This window comes from Canis lupus, chromosome 8 (genome assembly GCF_048164855.1).
Source record: "Canis lupus baileyi chromosome 8, mCanLup2.hap1, whole genome shotgun sequence".
NCBI lineage: Eukaryota > Metazoa > Chordata > Mammalia > Carnivora > Canidae > Canis > Canis lupus.
In genome coordinates, this window is record NC_132845.1 from 38,879,553 (window position 1) to 38,896,703 (window position 17,151).

At 62.2% G+C, this 17,151-nt stretch overlaps 1 protein-coding gene across 4 annotated transcripts in view; it reads right to left on the bottom strand.

Moving 5' to 3' along the window:
- Positions 1–408: 408 nt before the first annotated feature.
- The window catches only part of ABCA3 (ATP binding cassette subfamily A member 3), a 40,345-nt gene continuing 23,602 nt past the window's right edge, over positions 409–17,151 (bottom strand). For 3 of the 4 annotated variants that reach the window (XM_072835369.1, XM_072835370.1, XM_072835371.1), the window contains 17 exons: positions 16,934–17,144; positions 16,067–16,217; positions 14,793–14,891; positions 13,650–13,836; positions 12,463–12,766; positions 10,414–10,687; positions 7,571–7,775; positions 7,036–7,255; positions 6,571–6,729; positions 5,704–5,876; positions 5,017–5,145; positions 4,739–4,933; positions 3,005–3,192; positions 2,374–2,544; positions 1,916–2,106; positions 1,689–1,762; positions 409–1,296 (listed from right to left, as the gene is read on the bottom strand). In XM_072835369.1, coding sequence (XP_072691470.1) covers positions 1,165–1,296; positions 1,689–1,762; positions 1,916–2,106; positions 2,374–2,544; positions 3,005–3,192; positions 4,739–4,933; positions 5,017–5,145; positions 5,704–5,876; positions 6,571–6,729; positions 7,036–7,255; positions 7,571–7,775; positions 10,414–10,687; positions 12,463–12,766; positions 13,650–13,836; positions 14,793–14,891; positions 16,067–16,217; positions 16,934–17,144 — 3,063 coding nt within the window. In that variant the 3' untranslated portion in view covers positions 409–1,164. The remainder of the gene's footprint in view (positions 1,297–1,688; positions 1,763–1,915; positions 2,107–2,373; positions 2,545–3,004; positions 3,193–4,738; positions 4,934–5,016; positions 5,146–5,703; positions 5,877–6,570; positions 6,730–7,035; positions 7,256–7,570; positions 7,776–10,413; positions 10,688–12,462; positions 12,767–13,649; positions 13,837–14,792; positions 14,892–16,066; positions 16,218–16,933; positions 17,145–17,151) is intronic. The other variant, XM_072835372.1, reaches the window with a different exon arrangement.

Genomic DNA, 17,151 nt, shown 5'->3' on the forward strand with positions numbered 1-17,151 from the left:
CAGAGATTGAAATCATGGGAATTTGGAAAAGTAAGAAAACGGGGCACCTGGTGGCTCAGTGGGCTCAGGGTGTGATCTCAGGCTCCTGAGATGGAGCCCCGGGGTGGGCTCCCACTCCCACTCTGCACATGCTCGCTTGCTGTTAAATCTTCAAAAGCCATTGTAGACGTAAGAGCATATAAACAAAAAGCACAGTGATGTGGAAGGTGATTCTTCTGCCTAAAGCCCACGAGCAGCCCCGGTGCCAGCGGCCGCCCCACCCCGCCCCTCCCGCACTGATCCTGTGTCCTTGCTTCCTCGCGGGAGCAGAGTGTGGATCTGCCCAGGGCCTCACGTACTTTGGCACCTGCCCGCGTGGCTTTATTGCTCTTGGCACTGAGTGCTGGAAGTTACTACACACAGATAGCATCATGTTCCCTCCCGGACTTTATTTTCTGGACAGAGTCACCGCGTGTGAGGTGCATCCTCCATAGACGGCTACTCTGTCCCGCAGTGGTCCCCAACTGGCCTCCCGCTGGTGGCTTCTCCAGAAGCCAGGTCTCAGAAACGAGGGACTGCCTTTGCTCCCCGAGCCAGCTGACCCTAGAAGACGCTGGTGGGATGGTGCCGGGTGCAGGGTCAGCTCTACCCGGCATCGTGTCCACGCTCCATGGAGCAGCGACTCCCAGGCCCCCCGCCCCCCAGCCCCGGAAGCCAGGACTGCAGAGCCCAGCCATAGCCGGCACCTCCTGCGTGGGTGGCCACGGGCGACTTTCTCTCCATTCCGGGCAACCTGGTGAACCCTGCTGCCCACCGTCCTGCTGGCTCCCCATGCTGTGTGCAGACGTGGGAGTGTCACCGGGCGCCCTCCTCACGGGCACTGCAGGAAGTCCACCCCCAGGAAGGCCGCAGCCCCTTCCTGAATGGCTCTCCGCCCGCATAGGCTGCTGGACTGCTCTTGGCTGGGTCCCGAGTTCCAGAGAGGAGCTTTGGTGACGGCCTTCGACACGGATGTTTGCATGCTGATTCCCAGCGTGAGGACACCGATACCCTGGTCCCTACTGTGCCTTGGTTCTCGTGTCCATTATAGAAAACAGTGATTGGAAATAAAGGTGCAGGATAAGATGAACTCGGAGGGAGAGGACGCCCGCCTGTGTGCCTACCTGCCCTACCCCTGCTGGCCCCTCACGGCCCCTCGTCCTCGGCGGGCGGCTGCAGGTGGGCAAAGCTCAGGAAAACCTGCTCCAGAGAGATCTGGCTCACGGAGTAATCATCCACGGCGTACTTCTCCTTGGTCTTCTCCAGAATACCAAACACCTGGCGGAAGCAGAAAAGCTGCTGTTAACAAGCCCAGGGCTGGTGAGGCTCCCAGAGGTCCTACCCCCACCCCAGCCTGGGCCCTGGGGTGTCCAGGGGGAGGAGGGGGCTGTGCAGGACGAGCAGGCCTCGGGGACCAGCCTTCCCCCGAATCTTCCCAGCTCAGATGTGACCTTGGTCAAGCTATATTCCTTCTCTGGGCCAGTTTTCTTTTTTTGCACCGATTTTTTTCTGCCTTAAATGAACTTCCAAACGTAGCAAGTGTTAGCATGAGTGCCAGAGCAGACACTGTGAGTGACTCCTCTTTGGAAGGAGCCTAGAACCCCCACGGGCAGAGTGACTGCTGGGAGGGCCTTCCCCAGCCCCTGCCAGGCTGGCAGGAGCCAGCTCACCTTGGCCCAGCTGAGGTCAGCCCCGGGCAGGTGGTAATGGACCATCCCCTGGTGCTCATCTTCCAGGACGCTGCCTGCAGGAAGAAGACACTGCGTCCCCCTGAGGGCCAGGCTGGAGGGCCCGGGACCTTGGAATCACGGCCCTCCTCCCTGGGGCAACGACGACGTGGCACCTGGCAGGGATGAGGCCCGGATGCCCTCCCTCGGCAGCAGCCAGCGGCACTCACCCGGGAAGGTCAGGTTCACAAACGCCTTGAACTCCTCTAGCGCCTCCTGCTGCCCGTCGCTCCGGATCTTGGCCCGCAGAGAGTAGCCGCTGCCAAACTTGCTCTTGAGGTGCTGTGGGCTGCCCAGGCACTTGAACTGCCCCTCCACCATGATGGCCAGCCGGGTGCACAAGGCCTCACATTCCTCCATGCTGGGGAGGGGAGCAGAGGCCTGACACAGGGCCGGGCCTGCCGGGGCCTGCCCACTGCGTTGGAGGCTCGCGCAGAGGGGGCCGGTGCGGCGGCCAGATCAAACGGTTCCTGACTCCCACGTGTAGAGGGTGGCCCCCCGTGGCTAGGCTGGGGCCTTTGCTCACAGCGTCTGCACCCGTGGTGGCCAGGGCTTCTGCCCACCTGGCCCCACCCAGCCAGACGTTGTCCCGGCTCTTACCACTGACCCCCGGAGACCCTGGCTCTACCTGTGGGAGGTGATGATGATGGCCTTGCCCGACTCGCGGGCCCGTGCCACAGTGTCCCAGAGTAGGCGCCGGGCCACGGGGTCCATGCCGGTGGATGGCTCGTCCAGGAAGATGACCGAAGGCTCCCCAAGCAGGGCAATGCCAGTGCTCAGCTTCCGCTTGTTGCCGCCACTGGGAGCAGAGGGGTGTGTGGGCGGGGCGAGGCTGATGGTCAGCTTGGGCTGCCTATGTCCCAGCATCGTGACTGCAGGGCGCCCCGGGGTGAATAGGAATGGGGAGCGTGCCTGGAAAGCCCGCCTTATAGTTGTGGGGGCCCCCGAATAAAGCTGTGCTGAGGGAGGTCAGTCCACGCCACCTGTCTGTGCTGAAGGGGGCCTGACAGGGGCGTGACGTCGCCCTGCCGCTGGCCTGGCCTCAGGGTGGCAGGAACTGGCAGGGTAGCCCCCTTCATCCGTGCTGCGTGGGTCACGCCGTCAAATCCCCAATCGATCCTGGGTCAACGGGGGGGTGCTCCGGCCCCTGACCTGTTTGGTCGCCCCCAGCTTTAGAGTAAGGGAGACGCCAACTCTACCCTGGGAGACGTCGGCGTCACTGGGGCACGTGCAGGGAGGAGGCCAGGGCATAGGCACACCTGTACGTCCTGACCAGCTTGTTGGCGTGCGGCTCCAGAAGAAGGCCCCGAAGCGTGTTCTCCACACAGGCAGCGATGTGGCGCTCGGGGATGCCCCGGAGCCGGGCGTACATGACCAGCGTCTCCCGGCCCGTCATGTGGTCCAGCAGAGCATCAAACTGGGGGCAGTAGCCGATCCGCTGCCGCACCTGGAGGCGGGGGCGCAGGGAGGAGGCGGTGGTCGGAGGAGGCCCCTCCAGGTTTTTGCGAGCGTCTCTGTCTGGGGCGGCTACCATGCTGCACTTTGTCAGGGACACAGTGGGGCCTTGGCCAGCCTGGGGGCGCCCCGGGCACACACCCCGCCCCACCCCGAGAGGCCAGATGGGGCCGGAGCCCAGGTGGCCACAGTGTGTGGGGGAGGCGGGAGCAAGAACGGACAGACGTGACAATGCCTGCGGATGTGTCACCACTTGTGCAGGCGCGCTAGGCCCTTCCCCTTCTCCCTCTAATTGCAGCGGGGTTCATCTGTGGCACCTGGAGGGGGGGCGGCACCTGGTCGGATGGTGCGTGGAGCCAAGACCCCATGTGGCCGCACGGTCTCCCGGCTTTTTAGCTGCTGGCAACGGGCTGGGGAGCCTGGGGTCGGTCAGTGGATTCCAGACTCAGGGTCCCTCTCTCCTCACCTCCTGGGGGCTCTGAGCTCCCAGAGTCTGTGTCCAAGGCGCCTGAGAACACTGTGGGCCGCTGCCCCATCACTCAGTACCTGTCCCGTGCTCTCCGTCCCCCTGGAATTCAGACTGAACGCAGGGACGGGTCCCCTCCCTCTCCAACCTCTAGGACGTGGTTTTTGGTTTCCTCTTTCCTGCCGGTGTTTCTAATCTTGCCTATTTCTCCGCACACGGTAAACGCAGGTGTTTCATAATCCGGGTCTGGGCTTTGGGAATCTGAAGTGGGGGCCTTGTTTCTCCCGTGAGGCCCTGCGTCTGCGGGTTCCAGACATGGGGCCGTGCATGTCTCCTTTGTTTCTGCATGTGTGCACTGGCCCTACACCTTGAAGCCTTCTTGGGGGCCTCAGAGGAAGGCCCCTTCCAGAGGGTGCGTGCTGCACTCCACGGACATGGCGGACTAGAAGCCCCACCGCCAGCTGGGACACACGGTGGCCCCTGAGGCACAGGCCCCAGCTCTGCTCCCCTCAGTAGCGGACCTTCCACCAGACCCCCAGGGGTACAGGGAGCGGGAGGGCGCCTGGCTCGTCCGCACCTGGCCCCACATGCAGGAAGTCTCCCATGACACCCTCCCACGGGAGTCCCAGGCCTCAGTTTCTCCCCTGCACTCAATGGGCCCTGAAACCCAAGCCTGGGTTGCCAGGAGCACAGTGTACCCCCTTGCAGACGTGGATCGTCCTTTGCAGACTCTGGCCGGGGTCCCTCACCATGCAGCGGGCTCTATGACGCCCTTACTGACGTGCCCGGTCACTGGCATTTTATGCAGCTCTGGTTCTTGGGGGGAAGCCTGCTCTGAGCACCCAGGACACCGTTAACACAGATCTGCACACACAGCCGCAGAGAGCTGTGAGCACCTGGCCCCAGGTGCAGAGGAGAGGCTTCTCCGACGGAGACCGTGGCCTGGGGCTCTTGCCTTCCCCTCTCCTCCCTGTCGCTTGCTTCGCTCTGGGCCCTGGTCACTGCCTGTCCCACCATCCACGAGCTGGGAGCCGGACATGAGCCCCATCCCTGCTTCCCCGGCTATACCCACCTTCCCGATTTCAGAGCTGATGCTGTAGCCCCCGACAAAGGCGTCCCCAGAAGTGACGGTCTCCTCCCCTGTCAGCATTTTGAAAGTCGTGGTCTTCCCAGCTCCATTGAACCCCAGCAGGCCGAAGCACTCCCCTTTCTGGACTGCGAGGCACATCTTGTCCACGGCAAGGAGGGGTGCCCGCTGCTGGTACACCTGCAGGGCACCGGGCATTGGGGCCTGGGGGCAGCCAATGGGGGGGCGCGTAGGCCGGAGCCGGTGTTGGTGGGCCAGCCTACCTTGGAGAGCTCCTTGATAACCAGAGGTGTGTCCAGCAGAGAGTCCATGCTGGGGGCCAGGACCCGGTTCCTTTCATCTACCACATCCTGGTCCTCAGGAGGTGCTGACGTCTGAGCGTACCCTTCTGTCTAATTGTTCCAGAAAGAGACCCCACAGGTGAGCTCCTGCTCAGGGGGGTCCTTTTCCATGGGACAAAGGGCGGGGTCTCTGAGATGGCTTGTGTGCTGCCTCGGGGCTTTTACAAGGACAGCGGGTGGACTTAGGCTGACGTGAGCATCAGGGAGACACAGCCTGCCAAGGAGTGAGGACGGTGCAGGGCGATGGTGCAGGATGCACCGAGAGAGCCAAGACACTCGGCTGAGGGTGGGGGAGACTGTACTCTGTGCACAGAGGCTCATCAGGGAGGTCTTCACAGGTCTGAGCAGCTGCCCCGCCCTGCGTTCCCGTGGACGCCCAGCGCGGCCTCCTCCAAGTGTGTTTGTGGGATGGGATCTATGTGACACACACGAGGGCAGCCAGCCTGGACAGCCTCTGCCAAGACGGAGGCAGTGAAGGCCCCAGGGTCCGGGACTGGAGAGCCAGGGCGCCGGGGAGCACCGCGGCCCCTACCGTGCGTCCTGCCCAGGGCCTTGGGGCTCCCCGACTGCAGGGAGGTAGGGCGTGCGGAGCACCCTGGAGCCACTCACCAGCGCCCACCTCCTCCGGAAGGCACAGAGGCAGGTCTTCAGCCTCCACAGCGTGTCGGTCTCAATGAGGAAGAGCAGGCTGAGGTAGGCAAAGCCGGAAGCAGCCATGGAGGTCACAAACCTGCCGACCCCCGGGGCGCTCCATGCGTAGAAGTTCTGCTGGTACTGGATGTCTGTGTGGGCAAGGGAGTGAGCATGGTGCCCTCCGGCCCCGGGTCACAGCCCAAGCCCCTCTCTAGACCCACAGGGGCCCACACGCAGACGCCCCCACGGAGGCTGTGAAAGCACAAGGTCCCCTCGTCTTCCCAAGGCTGCATCCTGGGCTCCTCGAGGCCTCCTGGAAGCCCTAAGAACTGCCTGCTTGCCCGGGGTGCCTGTGACAAGTGACCAGGTCACGCCCTCGCTTGCTCACTCACGTGCTCCTTCTCTGCTCGGGGGGGCTGCACTGTGACATGAAAACGTGCCTCCCCACCCCCCGCCCTGGTCACAGCGGTGACAGCTGACCACTGCTGAAGACACTTCCAGGCATGGGAAGGGCGTGTGGTAGGCTGAAAGGAGGCCCCAGAGAGACACGTCCACGTCCTGACCCCCAGAACCTGTGAGCAACCCCACTTATCGAAGGGTCCTTGTAGATGTGACAAGTTAAGGATCCTAAGGGAAGATCCTGGATTTAGGGGGGGGCCCTGCATCCAAGCACAGCTGTCCTTGCGAGAGAAAGGCAGAGGGAGGACTGAGATGCAGAGATGCCTGATGGGCAGAGTGACACAGGACGTGGTCAGCCAGGCAGCATGGGGGGCGGGGGAAGCCCCTTTGCAGAGCGGAACAGGACAAGGGTCCCGGGGAGAGGGCGGCCCGGGGGACACTCACTGTATTTCCTGCAGTAGTGGGCGGCAACCTCGGAGGACGTGCAGTACCTCCTCATCTCGAAGTTCTCATGGAAGCTGCTGACGGCCATCCCCAGGCAGTGGTTGGGCAGCACCAGGAACACATGGTCCAGGGTTCTGGAAAGCTCCTCTAACTTTACTGCTGTAGGGAGGAGTGCAGACCAGTCAGCACTGGGGGATACACGACGCCCAGGAAGGGTCCTCAGGTTCGGAGGGTGGGTTCCTGTCTGTGTGTGTGGGCGGGATGCCCAGCGGTGTTACCCCCAGGTGCAGCACCAGGCCTTCCCGGGACAGCGCCTCTGGGGCACCCCTCCCCCTCCCGCCCCTCTGAAACTGGGAGGGAGAAGTGCTGCCGGCCCGGGAGGGCCACCTTTGGCAGAGGGGCCTGGCCCAGGTTTGGGGCAGAGGGCGCTGGGGGCGCCGGGCAGGCTGGACTCCAGGCCCCCACCTGGGATGCGCATGATGGTGACCATGAGGAAGGTGGCTATGCCCGACAGGATGTTGAATATGGTCAGCCTCGTGTAGGCAGTGGCTGCTCCCGAGAAGAAGAAGTTCATCAGGTACATTAGAGGGATGATGGCCCAGCCGTAGAGCATGAGGAGCAGCAAGGCGTCCGCCATGTGGCCGTCTCGCGTGAAGGCGTGCACGTCAAAGGCTTTGAACACCACCTGCGCAGCACAGGGGCAGGCGGCTTGGGGGCCCTGTCTCCACGGCGGCTTCCAGCCCTGGGACACCCCCCCCACCCCCAATGACCTGCCCCCTTCTCCCCTTCGCCCTTGGAGCCGTCCCTGGGGCAGCCCGCTCCGGGGCCCTGCCACACAGTGGGGCGGAGGCGGGTGCAGCACAGCTGAGGGGTGCTGCCAGGGGCCGTTCCCTGCCTTCCTCCCAGGGCTGAGGCTGAGCTGCGGTCTGTGCGGGGGGCCCCTGAAGGCAAGCCCCCCACCAACGTGCAGGGGAGGGTCCCGGCACCACGTAGCCCTCACCAGCAGTAGCAGACTGGGGACGAGGAAGGATATGAGGTCCCACAGCAGAGCGGAGAGCCAGAATGTGGCCACGTGGACGCCACTCACAAACTGGACGTGCTTGGCCTGGACGGCCCTCTCGCTGACTGCCAGGATGGAAAATGTGCTGGCCAGGAAAGCCATAGCGAAGAGCAGGTTGAGGGCGATGTCAAATCCCTTCCGGCCTCTGCAGGAGGTTCGGGGGGAGGACAGGGCAGGTCAGGGACAGAGCATAGCGAGTCCAGGCGGCAGGGGACATTCACGGGTCCTTGGTCACTATCCAAAGCATGTGATGGAGGGGCCTCGCCCTGAAGGGGGCTTAAGAGAGAATCCCAGAGCCGGTGTGTGTGGGGTGGTCTTGGAGTGAGGAAAGTCCCATTCCCCCCAGAATGGCTCCTCCTCTGGGCTTCCTGTCCCCAGTGAGGACACCAGCATATTCCCAGTTGCCTTCAATCCATCGCTGGGCACTTGCTCCCCACAGACATGCACCCCCGACCCACCTGCCTTTCCCACATCTAAGAACCCCCACACGCAGCTGGCTCTGCCCGGGTCAGACCCCCATGGTCAGGCACCCGTGAGGCAGCTCATCTCTCACATTGGGTCCATTCCACATTCTGAAATCGCTGGCCAGCGACACCTTCCAGAACCCAGCACCGTCTGTCTTAACAAACAGTACTTCGACACCTGGATGTCATTTGGCCGGAAAGAGGGCATTATGGATCCACAGTACAACACGATGGGCCTTATAAGGGAGAGGAGCCAGTCACAAAAGGCCTCTTTTTCCTTTTTTTTTTTTTAATGGCCTCTTATTATATGACTGTATCCATACGAGATGCCCAGAGCGGGCCAGTCCATGAGGCAGAGACAGCATGGAGGCCACCTGGAGGAGGGGACAGAGGGGTGGGGAGTGGCCGCTGTGTCACAGGGCTTCTGTGGGGCACCATGGAATGCTCAGCAAAATTATACTGAGCATCCAAGAGGCAGGCAAGAAGGTCCTCAGCATCCCTAACCACCAGGGAAATGCAAATCAAAGCCACCACGAGAGGACACCTCAGTGGTCAGACGGCCAGCAGGTGCTAGGGAGGATGTGGATGGGGGAGCCCTCGTGCACTGTTGGTAGGAACGCAGCCTGAGCCAGCTGCTCCGGAGAGCAGCACGGATGCCCCACGAAAAGCTAAAAGCAGAACCGCCATATGTTCCTGCAATTGCACTTACGAGGGCTTATCTACAGAAAATGGACTTGCTAGGGACATCTGGGTGGCTCAGGGGTTGAGCGCCTCCCTTCGGCCCAGGGCCTGGTCCTGGAGTCCCGGGATCGAGTTCCACATCGGGCTCCCTGCATGGAGCCTGCTTCTCTCTCTACCTGTGTCTCTGCCTCTCTGTGTCTCTCATGAATAAATAAATAAGTCTTTTAAAAAAATAAATAAAATCTTAAAAAAAAAAAAAAAAGGAAACAGAATCACTGGTTGGAGTGCTGTCTGCACCACTACCCTCGCGGCGGCTACTTTCAATGGCCGAGGCAGACACAGCTGAGTGTCGACAGGTGAGCGGATCAAGAAACCCGGGATGTACACGACAGGATCTTTCCAGCCGTGACAAAGAAGGACATCCCGCCATTGGTGACAATGTGGATGGACCCTGAGAACACTGGGCTAAATTAAGTCAGAAAGACAAATAGCATAAATCTCTCTAACCGATGGAATCTTAAACAAAAGGCAGCCTGCTGACCAGAGAACAAACTGGTTGCTGCCAGAGGTGGGGGTGGAGGTGGGGGTAGGGGTGGGGGTGGGTGAAGCAGGTGAGGTATCAACGTGCAAATTTCCCGGTCATGAAGTAACTATGTCCTGGGGATGCCAGGTGCAGCCAGGTGACCCCAGCTACAGGTGTGACACTGGATGGCGTATCTGAAAGGTGCTCAGAGAGACCACCTTAAAGCCCTTCACCACTGGAAAGAAACTTGCTACCCACGTGTGAGGGGGGATGCCAAGTCGACTTGCGTGGTGAAAGGTCACCTGGAACTAACGTAACCCTGTGTGCCAATCACATCAGACATGCTGACAGCCAGGCCCTGACAACCAATCCACCGCACATTACAAAACAGGTGCAGAATGACATCTCCTAAAGCTGCAAACACAAACCAGAATTCCCGCCGCCCCGTCCACCACACTGAGGCCGACCTGCGGGTCTCCCCATCCGGAGCCCACCAGTGGGGAGCTGCCCCTTCCCGATGTCCCTGGCATGGCCCCCTGCCCCGCCTGCGGCTGTCGACCACCCCACCCGGGACCCCAGGGCCCCATGGGCCTATCCCCCCAGGGTGCAGAGTGGAGGCCACTCCCCAGAATGGCGTGGTTCCCGACCCTGCGGTCCCGCTGTGCCACCAGGGTCCCCCACACAGCAGGGCAGGACACGGCCTGAGAGCAGAGATGCACACGGGGCCTCCTGACTCGAGGTCACCCTGGGCAGCAACACCTGACCTCACTGTGTTCTGCGTCCTGGTCATGTGCTGGGACCCTTGGGGACAGCGGTCAGTAGGAACTGGGGACAGATTTGGGAAGAGGATACGGCCCCCCTTCAAGTCCCCCACAACCCCCGGGAGACCTCACTGGATACGGGCAAGGTCTCACTAGCTTATGTGCTATCCAAGGAAAGGGTGCGGATGGAAGGCTGAGAAGATGTGGGGTGGGGGGTTCCCTGGCCAGAACCCAGAAGCTTCCAGAAGGCAGATACTGTGCTTTATCCACCTACACGACCCTTGGTGGCCCCAGGCAGTGCCTGGGTGGGGTGGGGCCCTGGCAGAGGGGCAGGAGGCCGGGCAGCACACGTACTCGTTGAACTGGTCCTTGGCGGCCTGCAGGGCGCTCCGGGGCTGGGGGTAGTTGGAGACCACGATGGAGGCCCGGGGGCCACACAGCTGCTTGAACAGAAGGTTGTCCACCACAGCCAGCGCCGTGGCCGGGGAGTGGTACGCCTGGTTGTTGAACAGGGCGGTGACCACTGTCCGCTCACCGACATCTCTGAAGGACATGGCCACCAGGCACCGCTCGCTAAAGCCACCTCCCTCCACCGAGGCCCTGAAAATCAGGAACTCCTCCAGGTCGCCTGCGGGAGGCAATGGCAGGGTCAGTGGCGCGTGCCCGAGGTGGCCGCCCTGAGGAGCTCGGGAGGCCTGCGGGAACGGCGGGAAGGACGTCTACTCGTGCAGACAGGGGCCACGGCCATGGGTCCATGTCATGGGAGCAGTGGGGTCCGAGGCTGCAGGGTGAGCGGGCACCCCGTAGCCGACGGACTGACTCCTCTTCTGCCCCATAGATGCCTCCGGAGGGACGCTCACGGGAGCAGCCTGGGCCAGGTTGGTGTGGCAGGGAGGAGCCGCTCAGGGGAAGGCGAGGCTCTGAAGGGGAGACCTGGCAGGGCTGATGGGCCGCTGGGGGGGCAGCAGGTGCACAGGGGCGGGGTGGCCAGGGGAGAGGGACGGGCGGCCCTCAGGGGGCGCGATGGGACAGGACCTCTGCCTGTTTTCCTAGTTTTCCAGTTTTTATGGAGGAAGTACCCTTTCATAATCAGAAAAAAGGGACGGTGTTTAAAAAGATCGGCCCGAGGGAGTGAGGCGTTTCCCGGTCAGCTGAAGCACCCCAGCCGACCCCCACTTGAGGTCTTGGCCCCTCCGGGCATTCGGGTTCTGCGCAGCCACGGCCCGCCCCGACCTGCTGGCCCTCACTTAGCTCCGTGGCGGACGCGTGGGGAGGAGGGGCTCTGATGCGGGGCGCCGGGGTCCGCCCTACGCTCGTGGTGGCTGCAGGTCCAGCATCACATGCGCCCGCACACGCGCTCACTGCCTGGCCCTGCCTCTCACACAGCTGTAAATGGGGCCAACAAGGATACAGCCTTGCAGGACACAGGGTCGGTGAGGGCACGGGGACGTGCCAGCGAGCCCTACGTGGACTGTTGCAAAGGCTCTGCCCAGGCCCGCCGCAGCTGTTGTTACACAGGGAAAACAGTCTCGAGTCCTTAAATGTGGTGTAACGAGACTGCACGGTGGCCAAACCCAACGGTCACGCACTTGACGAGGAAGTGGACACAATGGCCTCCCAGAAGGACCCAGGCCAGGGGCTATGAGGCCATGTCCTGAACGCCCTGGAGCCACCGTGTGCCCTGAGAGCCCTGAAGCTGGGTGACAGCCAGGAAACAAGGCGTGACAAGGGTGTCTGCCACCGCCTCCACAGAGGTAACTGGGGTCACGGTGGTGGGCGGGGCTGCGCGAGCTCCTGCCTGGTAGCAGTGCCCACTGCAGGGCTGGCCTGTTTTGGGGGCATCCAGCTGTCTAAACAAGAACCTGACTTCTGCCCAGATTTGGGGCCGCCCCGTGTACTGAATCGCCAGGACGTGGCGGTGGGCAGTGAACTGAGCCAGCCCGTGTACACGTCCTGTTTAACCTGAGTACAAGGCCTGCTCGAACCCCAGGGCAGTGTCCCATGGCCACAACCTGGGGCGCGGAGGGTCTTGGTTTGACGTGTTGGAAGAAAGCACTGTGTCACCTCAGCGCGTGCCGTGACCAGCCTGGCGAACAAAAAAGGGCAACGGAGGTTTTATGTTTCACCTACAATGGCCCCAAAACAGGCTACCTTGGCAAACTTTAGCCCTGGGTGCCGCCTTGCGTCTTCCCCGGACTCAGGGCGCCAGCCTTCTCCCCCAGCGGCAGGGTCTGCAGGCATGTCTGCTTCCCTAACAGAGGGGCTGCGGGGAGGCAACGCCAGGGATGCTTTGGGACCATGGTGTGCAGGTCAGCAAGGAACTAACCGCCCCCAAGGCCCACAGCGCCTGGGTCGGGAAGCTGGGCTCTGAGGACCTGGGCTGGGCCGGGGGCCTTCCCTTACCCAGCACCTCCCGCGGTTCCTGGCCCTCAGCCTGTAGCATGTCTTTCAAACGCTCCGACAGCTGCTGGTCCAGCCGGGAGGCCCCAGGAACGGCGAAGGGCACCACGGTTCTGCCGTATGCGCCCAGGGTCAGCTCCAGCATGGGGTCGTCGAAGGTCTCAGAGGAGTAGTTGACGGCCAGGAGGGCCAGGGTGACGCATGTCAGAGGGACCAGGACCTGGGCCACCACCATCTTCCACTCGCGCAAGCTGTACATGGCCTTCTTCAGGAACATGGCCCAGAACTGCTGGCAGTGGAGGGCGAGCTGTGGCAGAGGGTACGGGGCAACATGGCTGTCACATAGGGCCAGCATCAGAACCCTGCCCGCCAGCAGCAGGCACGGTCCAATCACAGGCCTGGGGGCCTCGGGCTGACATGTGTGCCCTGAGGCCCCCGGGCTTCTTGCAAACATGTCCCTGCAGGTCCTGACGTGGGCCTGGGGGGGTCTCATTGGCTCGTTGTCATGGGGTCTCGGGGGACCAGCTGTGATTCCACGGGGGAGCCGAGGCCTCTGCCCTTCCCCTGATCCTGGCAGGAGGACCTGGCCACACTCACAGGGGGGCAGAGGGCTGCAGTCCTGCAAGTGTGGGCACCAGGGTCAGCGTCCTGCTCTGCCACCTGCTGGCCGTGCCACCTGGGCCCAGGCCAAGGTGCTCTGTCTGTAAGACGGGCCGATGCTGCCCTCTGCCTCACTGAGGAGGATGGGGACACGGAGCACCATGAGAACCACGTGACATGTTTACTTGTTTGTCGGCGGCCCAATTATAACAAGGTGAAATTACACTTGCTCGATTAAAATCCTCTGGGTTGAGATCCTGGGTGGCTCAGTGGTGGAGCATCTGCCCTCAGCTCAGGGCGTGACTCTGGGGTCCCGGGATCCAGTCCCTCGTCGAGCTCCCTGCACGGAGCCTGCTTCTCTCTCTGCCTGTGTCTCTGCCTCTCTCTCTCTGTCTCTCATGAATAAATAAGATCTTTTAAAAAATAAAAGATCTTTCTTTCTCCCTGCCAGGACCACATGACTTGTGATGTGCCCTCTTCCCAGTGAACTGACACTCCGCAGTCCTCGTCTGCCCTCGTGGGCATGAACACATGGGGCTCAGGGGTCCCCCAGCCTTCCCGTGCCGGCTGGCCCAGCCCTCTGCACTCACCCCGGTGTTGAGCTTGGCGGTGGTGCACTCGTCCTCGATCAGCGAGCCGACGCCATCCGTCGGGTCCATGACACCACACAGGTGGCTGTCCACTGCCCAGTCGCTTGCCCGCCTCTCATGCTGGTACTGCAGGGCAGGGAGCTGGATGGCCTGGATGTCCATGCTGGTGTCCACCAGCTTGCCGACCCTGCGCCGAGACACAGGAGGCCCGGTCACCACTCGGTTCCTCCTGGGGGGCTGTCCATGTGGGAGGAGGAGGAGCACATCCTTGGCCCTACTGGCTGGCGGTTCAGTTCTTCCCTGGCTCATCAATAGATGCTACCAGATCACCGGGCACCGCCGCCAAGCAGAGTCCAGCAGAGACGGACGGCCAGACCAGAGCCCTGCCCACGAGGATCCCGGTCGCCCTGGGAGATGGCTTGAAGCCAGCATTTATAGCCAGGGCTTTCCGGAGGGGCAGAAGGGGCTGGGAGCACAGCGGGAGCCCCGGAGGGTAGTAGTGCCTGCTGTGGGCACAAGCTGAGGCCTGCAGGCAGAGGGGTGTGCTCTGGGAGGGGCCACCCAAACAGGCCCAGCATGGCCAGTATGTGCAGAGCACAAGCAGTGAGGCTGGCAGGCCCCTGGGTGCTGGGCCGCAGGGGCCCGGAGCCACCCTGATGCCCACGAGCCACGTCATTCATGCACACTATGTACACACTCGCTGCTCTGTTGCCTGGTCTAGGTCCTGGGATCCTCACTGAAAGACCCTGAGCTCACACCTGCTTCTGTATTTCTAGTTCTCCGCTCTCTATCTGCCAGGTCAGCACTCGAGTCTGGTCAACACGGGTGTGGTCCTGAGCCCCCGCCCCCCGCTGTAGTCCTGGGAGCCTGTCCAGCCCCCACTGTCTTGGATGGGGCCCCCGGGGTGCCTGCACACTCCCCACGATGGGAGTGGGGGGGAGGGGAGGCATGTGTTTCCGGAGACCTGAGCTCAGGGGGGCGCTCCCTGCCTGGGAATGGGGAACGCTGCAGGGAGTGAGGGGCCCTCCCCGCAGCTGGCCGACCCCCTCAGGCGGGCATGGGATGCGGCCAGTAAGGGCGGCCTCATTGTCACGTGTCTCACAAGCACTGTGCCTGGACCGCTGGACACGCGTGTGTACTGACCGGAGGAACACCTCCTCCATGGTGGTGACCGAGGCCCCAAAGCTGGCGATCCCCAGTTCCTTCTGGTGCTTCTCCAGCTTGGCAAATAGGCCTTCGAACCTGGAAACAAGACCCCGAGTGAAGAGCCGCTTCTCATTTAGAGAGAGCTCATTTCTCCGTGTTGTCGGGGAGAGCACAGGGACCTGAGTCCTTGAAAAGCCGCTGCAAAACCCTGGTGTCGGGCTTTGTTTCTCCCTTTTCCTGTCCCTACGTGACATTCTGCTGGGCATACATGGGAGGCGTTCTCTAGCACACGTCCTCGCAAACACACCCAGAGAAACTGGTGACTATTCACCTGATTGGAGGTGGGGGGGGGGGTAGTGCTTTCTAAGAAAAAAAATCACAAGGAAAAACATACGACCCATTAACTGTACTCACGTGGAAAAAAATCCCACAAAATTAGTTAACGACCAATGGGAAAAAACTGCGGCAAACACAGCTGATGTTAAGACATAAAACATGGACAGATACACGCGCGGAGGACAGGAACTCCTGGCACCCAGAGGAGCGGTGCCGAGGGGCCGAGGAGCGGCAGCCAGGCTCCACATCCTGCTGGCGGCGACAGCAAACATACAGGATGCCACTGATCCCACGGGATACACAAACATTTACAAAAAAACCTGTTTATTCAAAGCTGGCAGCCGTGGAGTAAAATGGACCCTCTCCCGCCCTGCTGACGGGGAAGTCAGACACCATCTACCTGCTGTCGGGACTCTATCCTGAGCAAGAGAGGGGAAATTCAGATAGAGTTTTCTGGAAGGACATTTACTAGCATATTTCAGGGGGTAAAACCACGAGGGCAGGGTAACCGCACAGATGTTGATGAGATCACAGGGTGACCGAGTCGGTGGATCCTATGAAGTTATTAAAACCAAACAACTCAGTTGCACTCACCGCAAGATTATTAAGATTTGCACCCTGTTTCTGAACGTGACTCGAGAGTCTGGTTTCCACCCACCGCCCTAGGCGTCTGCCGTGTCTGCGACGCACGAGCGCAGGACTCCAGGCCTGACACCGGGAACATGCATGTTCACAATCCCACAAGTGACCCTGAGCGGCTGCTGTGCTCTGCGGCCCCAGGAGGTCTGGCTGCGGGTTCTGCAAGCTCATCCGTCCCCCCTTCCCCGAGTGCTGTCACAGGCCGCCCCCCGGTCCAGCCTGACAGGTACAAGGGGCGGGGGTCTAAGACGGAGCACCCGCCGCAGGTGTGTGCCAGTGTGCCCCAGGCCCCGCACCTGTGTGTGCTCTCCTTGGGGAGGATGAAGGACAGCTCGGCGCCAGCCCTGCTCTCCAGCGTGGCAGTGGGGACGTGGTGCTGCACCAGCCGGGTGACAGCCTCGGGGTCACAGTGAGGCTCCTTCACCAGCGTCATGTGGTAGCCCGCACCTGCAACGGCCAGGAGCCCTGCGTGACGCTGTTTCCCACTTATGCTGTCTCACTGGGCCCTGGGCTCGCCACGAGGGAGTGACGGGGAGGAAGCACCCGGTGTGGGCGCCATCCTGAGGGCCTGGCCTCCCAACCCCCTGCTGGGCAGAGATGTCGGAGGCCTGGGGTGGAGGGCAGGGGTGCTACATGGTGAAGACTCGACTCCAGACTCCAAGTCTCAAGGGCGGTGTTGGGAACTGTTCCCGAGACCTGTCCTCCCTGCTCTCTCCCCAGGGGAGCCCCAGGATGTTGGCTGCCCTCTCTAGCTGCCCCCAGGAAGCTGCAGCAACAGGGCGCACAGGCCCCAGGGTGCCTAAGGAGGACAGCCAGTGCCCCCCGTTGACAGGACATGGGTGGACCCTGCTGGCAGGCCAGCACTGTGTCGGGCCATGAGCTGCCCTCAGAAAAGGAAGACCCGCTCACAGGGCAAACCCCGTGCCACAGGCCACCGGCTCAAGAGCCTCTACGTTCAAGCATGGCCTCCACCAGGGCACCGGAGGTCTCAGCAGGTCTTCTCTTCCCCGGCCACCACTGGATATCGTCCTAACCAAGTTGGGCAATCTGCTCCCTCCTCCTGTCCTAGCCCCTCCGCTGGCCTCAGCGTCCCCCCGGGGAAGCCAGCAGCCCCCCCCCGCCCAGGACAGGGCCTGTCCCCGCTGCCTGCCCACCCCGCTCACCATACTTCTGCTTGAGGAACAGCGAGGACCCGCAGCATTGCAGCTCCCCCTTGGCCATGATGGCCACGCGGTCCCCCAGCAGGTCGGCCTCGTCCATGAAGTGCGTGGTCAGCAGCACGGTGCGGTCGCTCTTGTGCTGCTGCAGGAGGTCCCAGATGGCCCTCCTGGAGATGGCGTCCATGCCCGAGGTGGGCTCGTCCAACATCAGCACCTGGGGG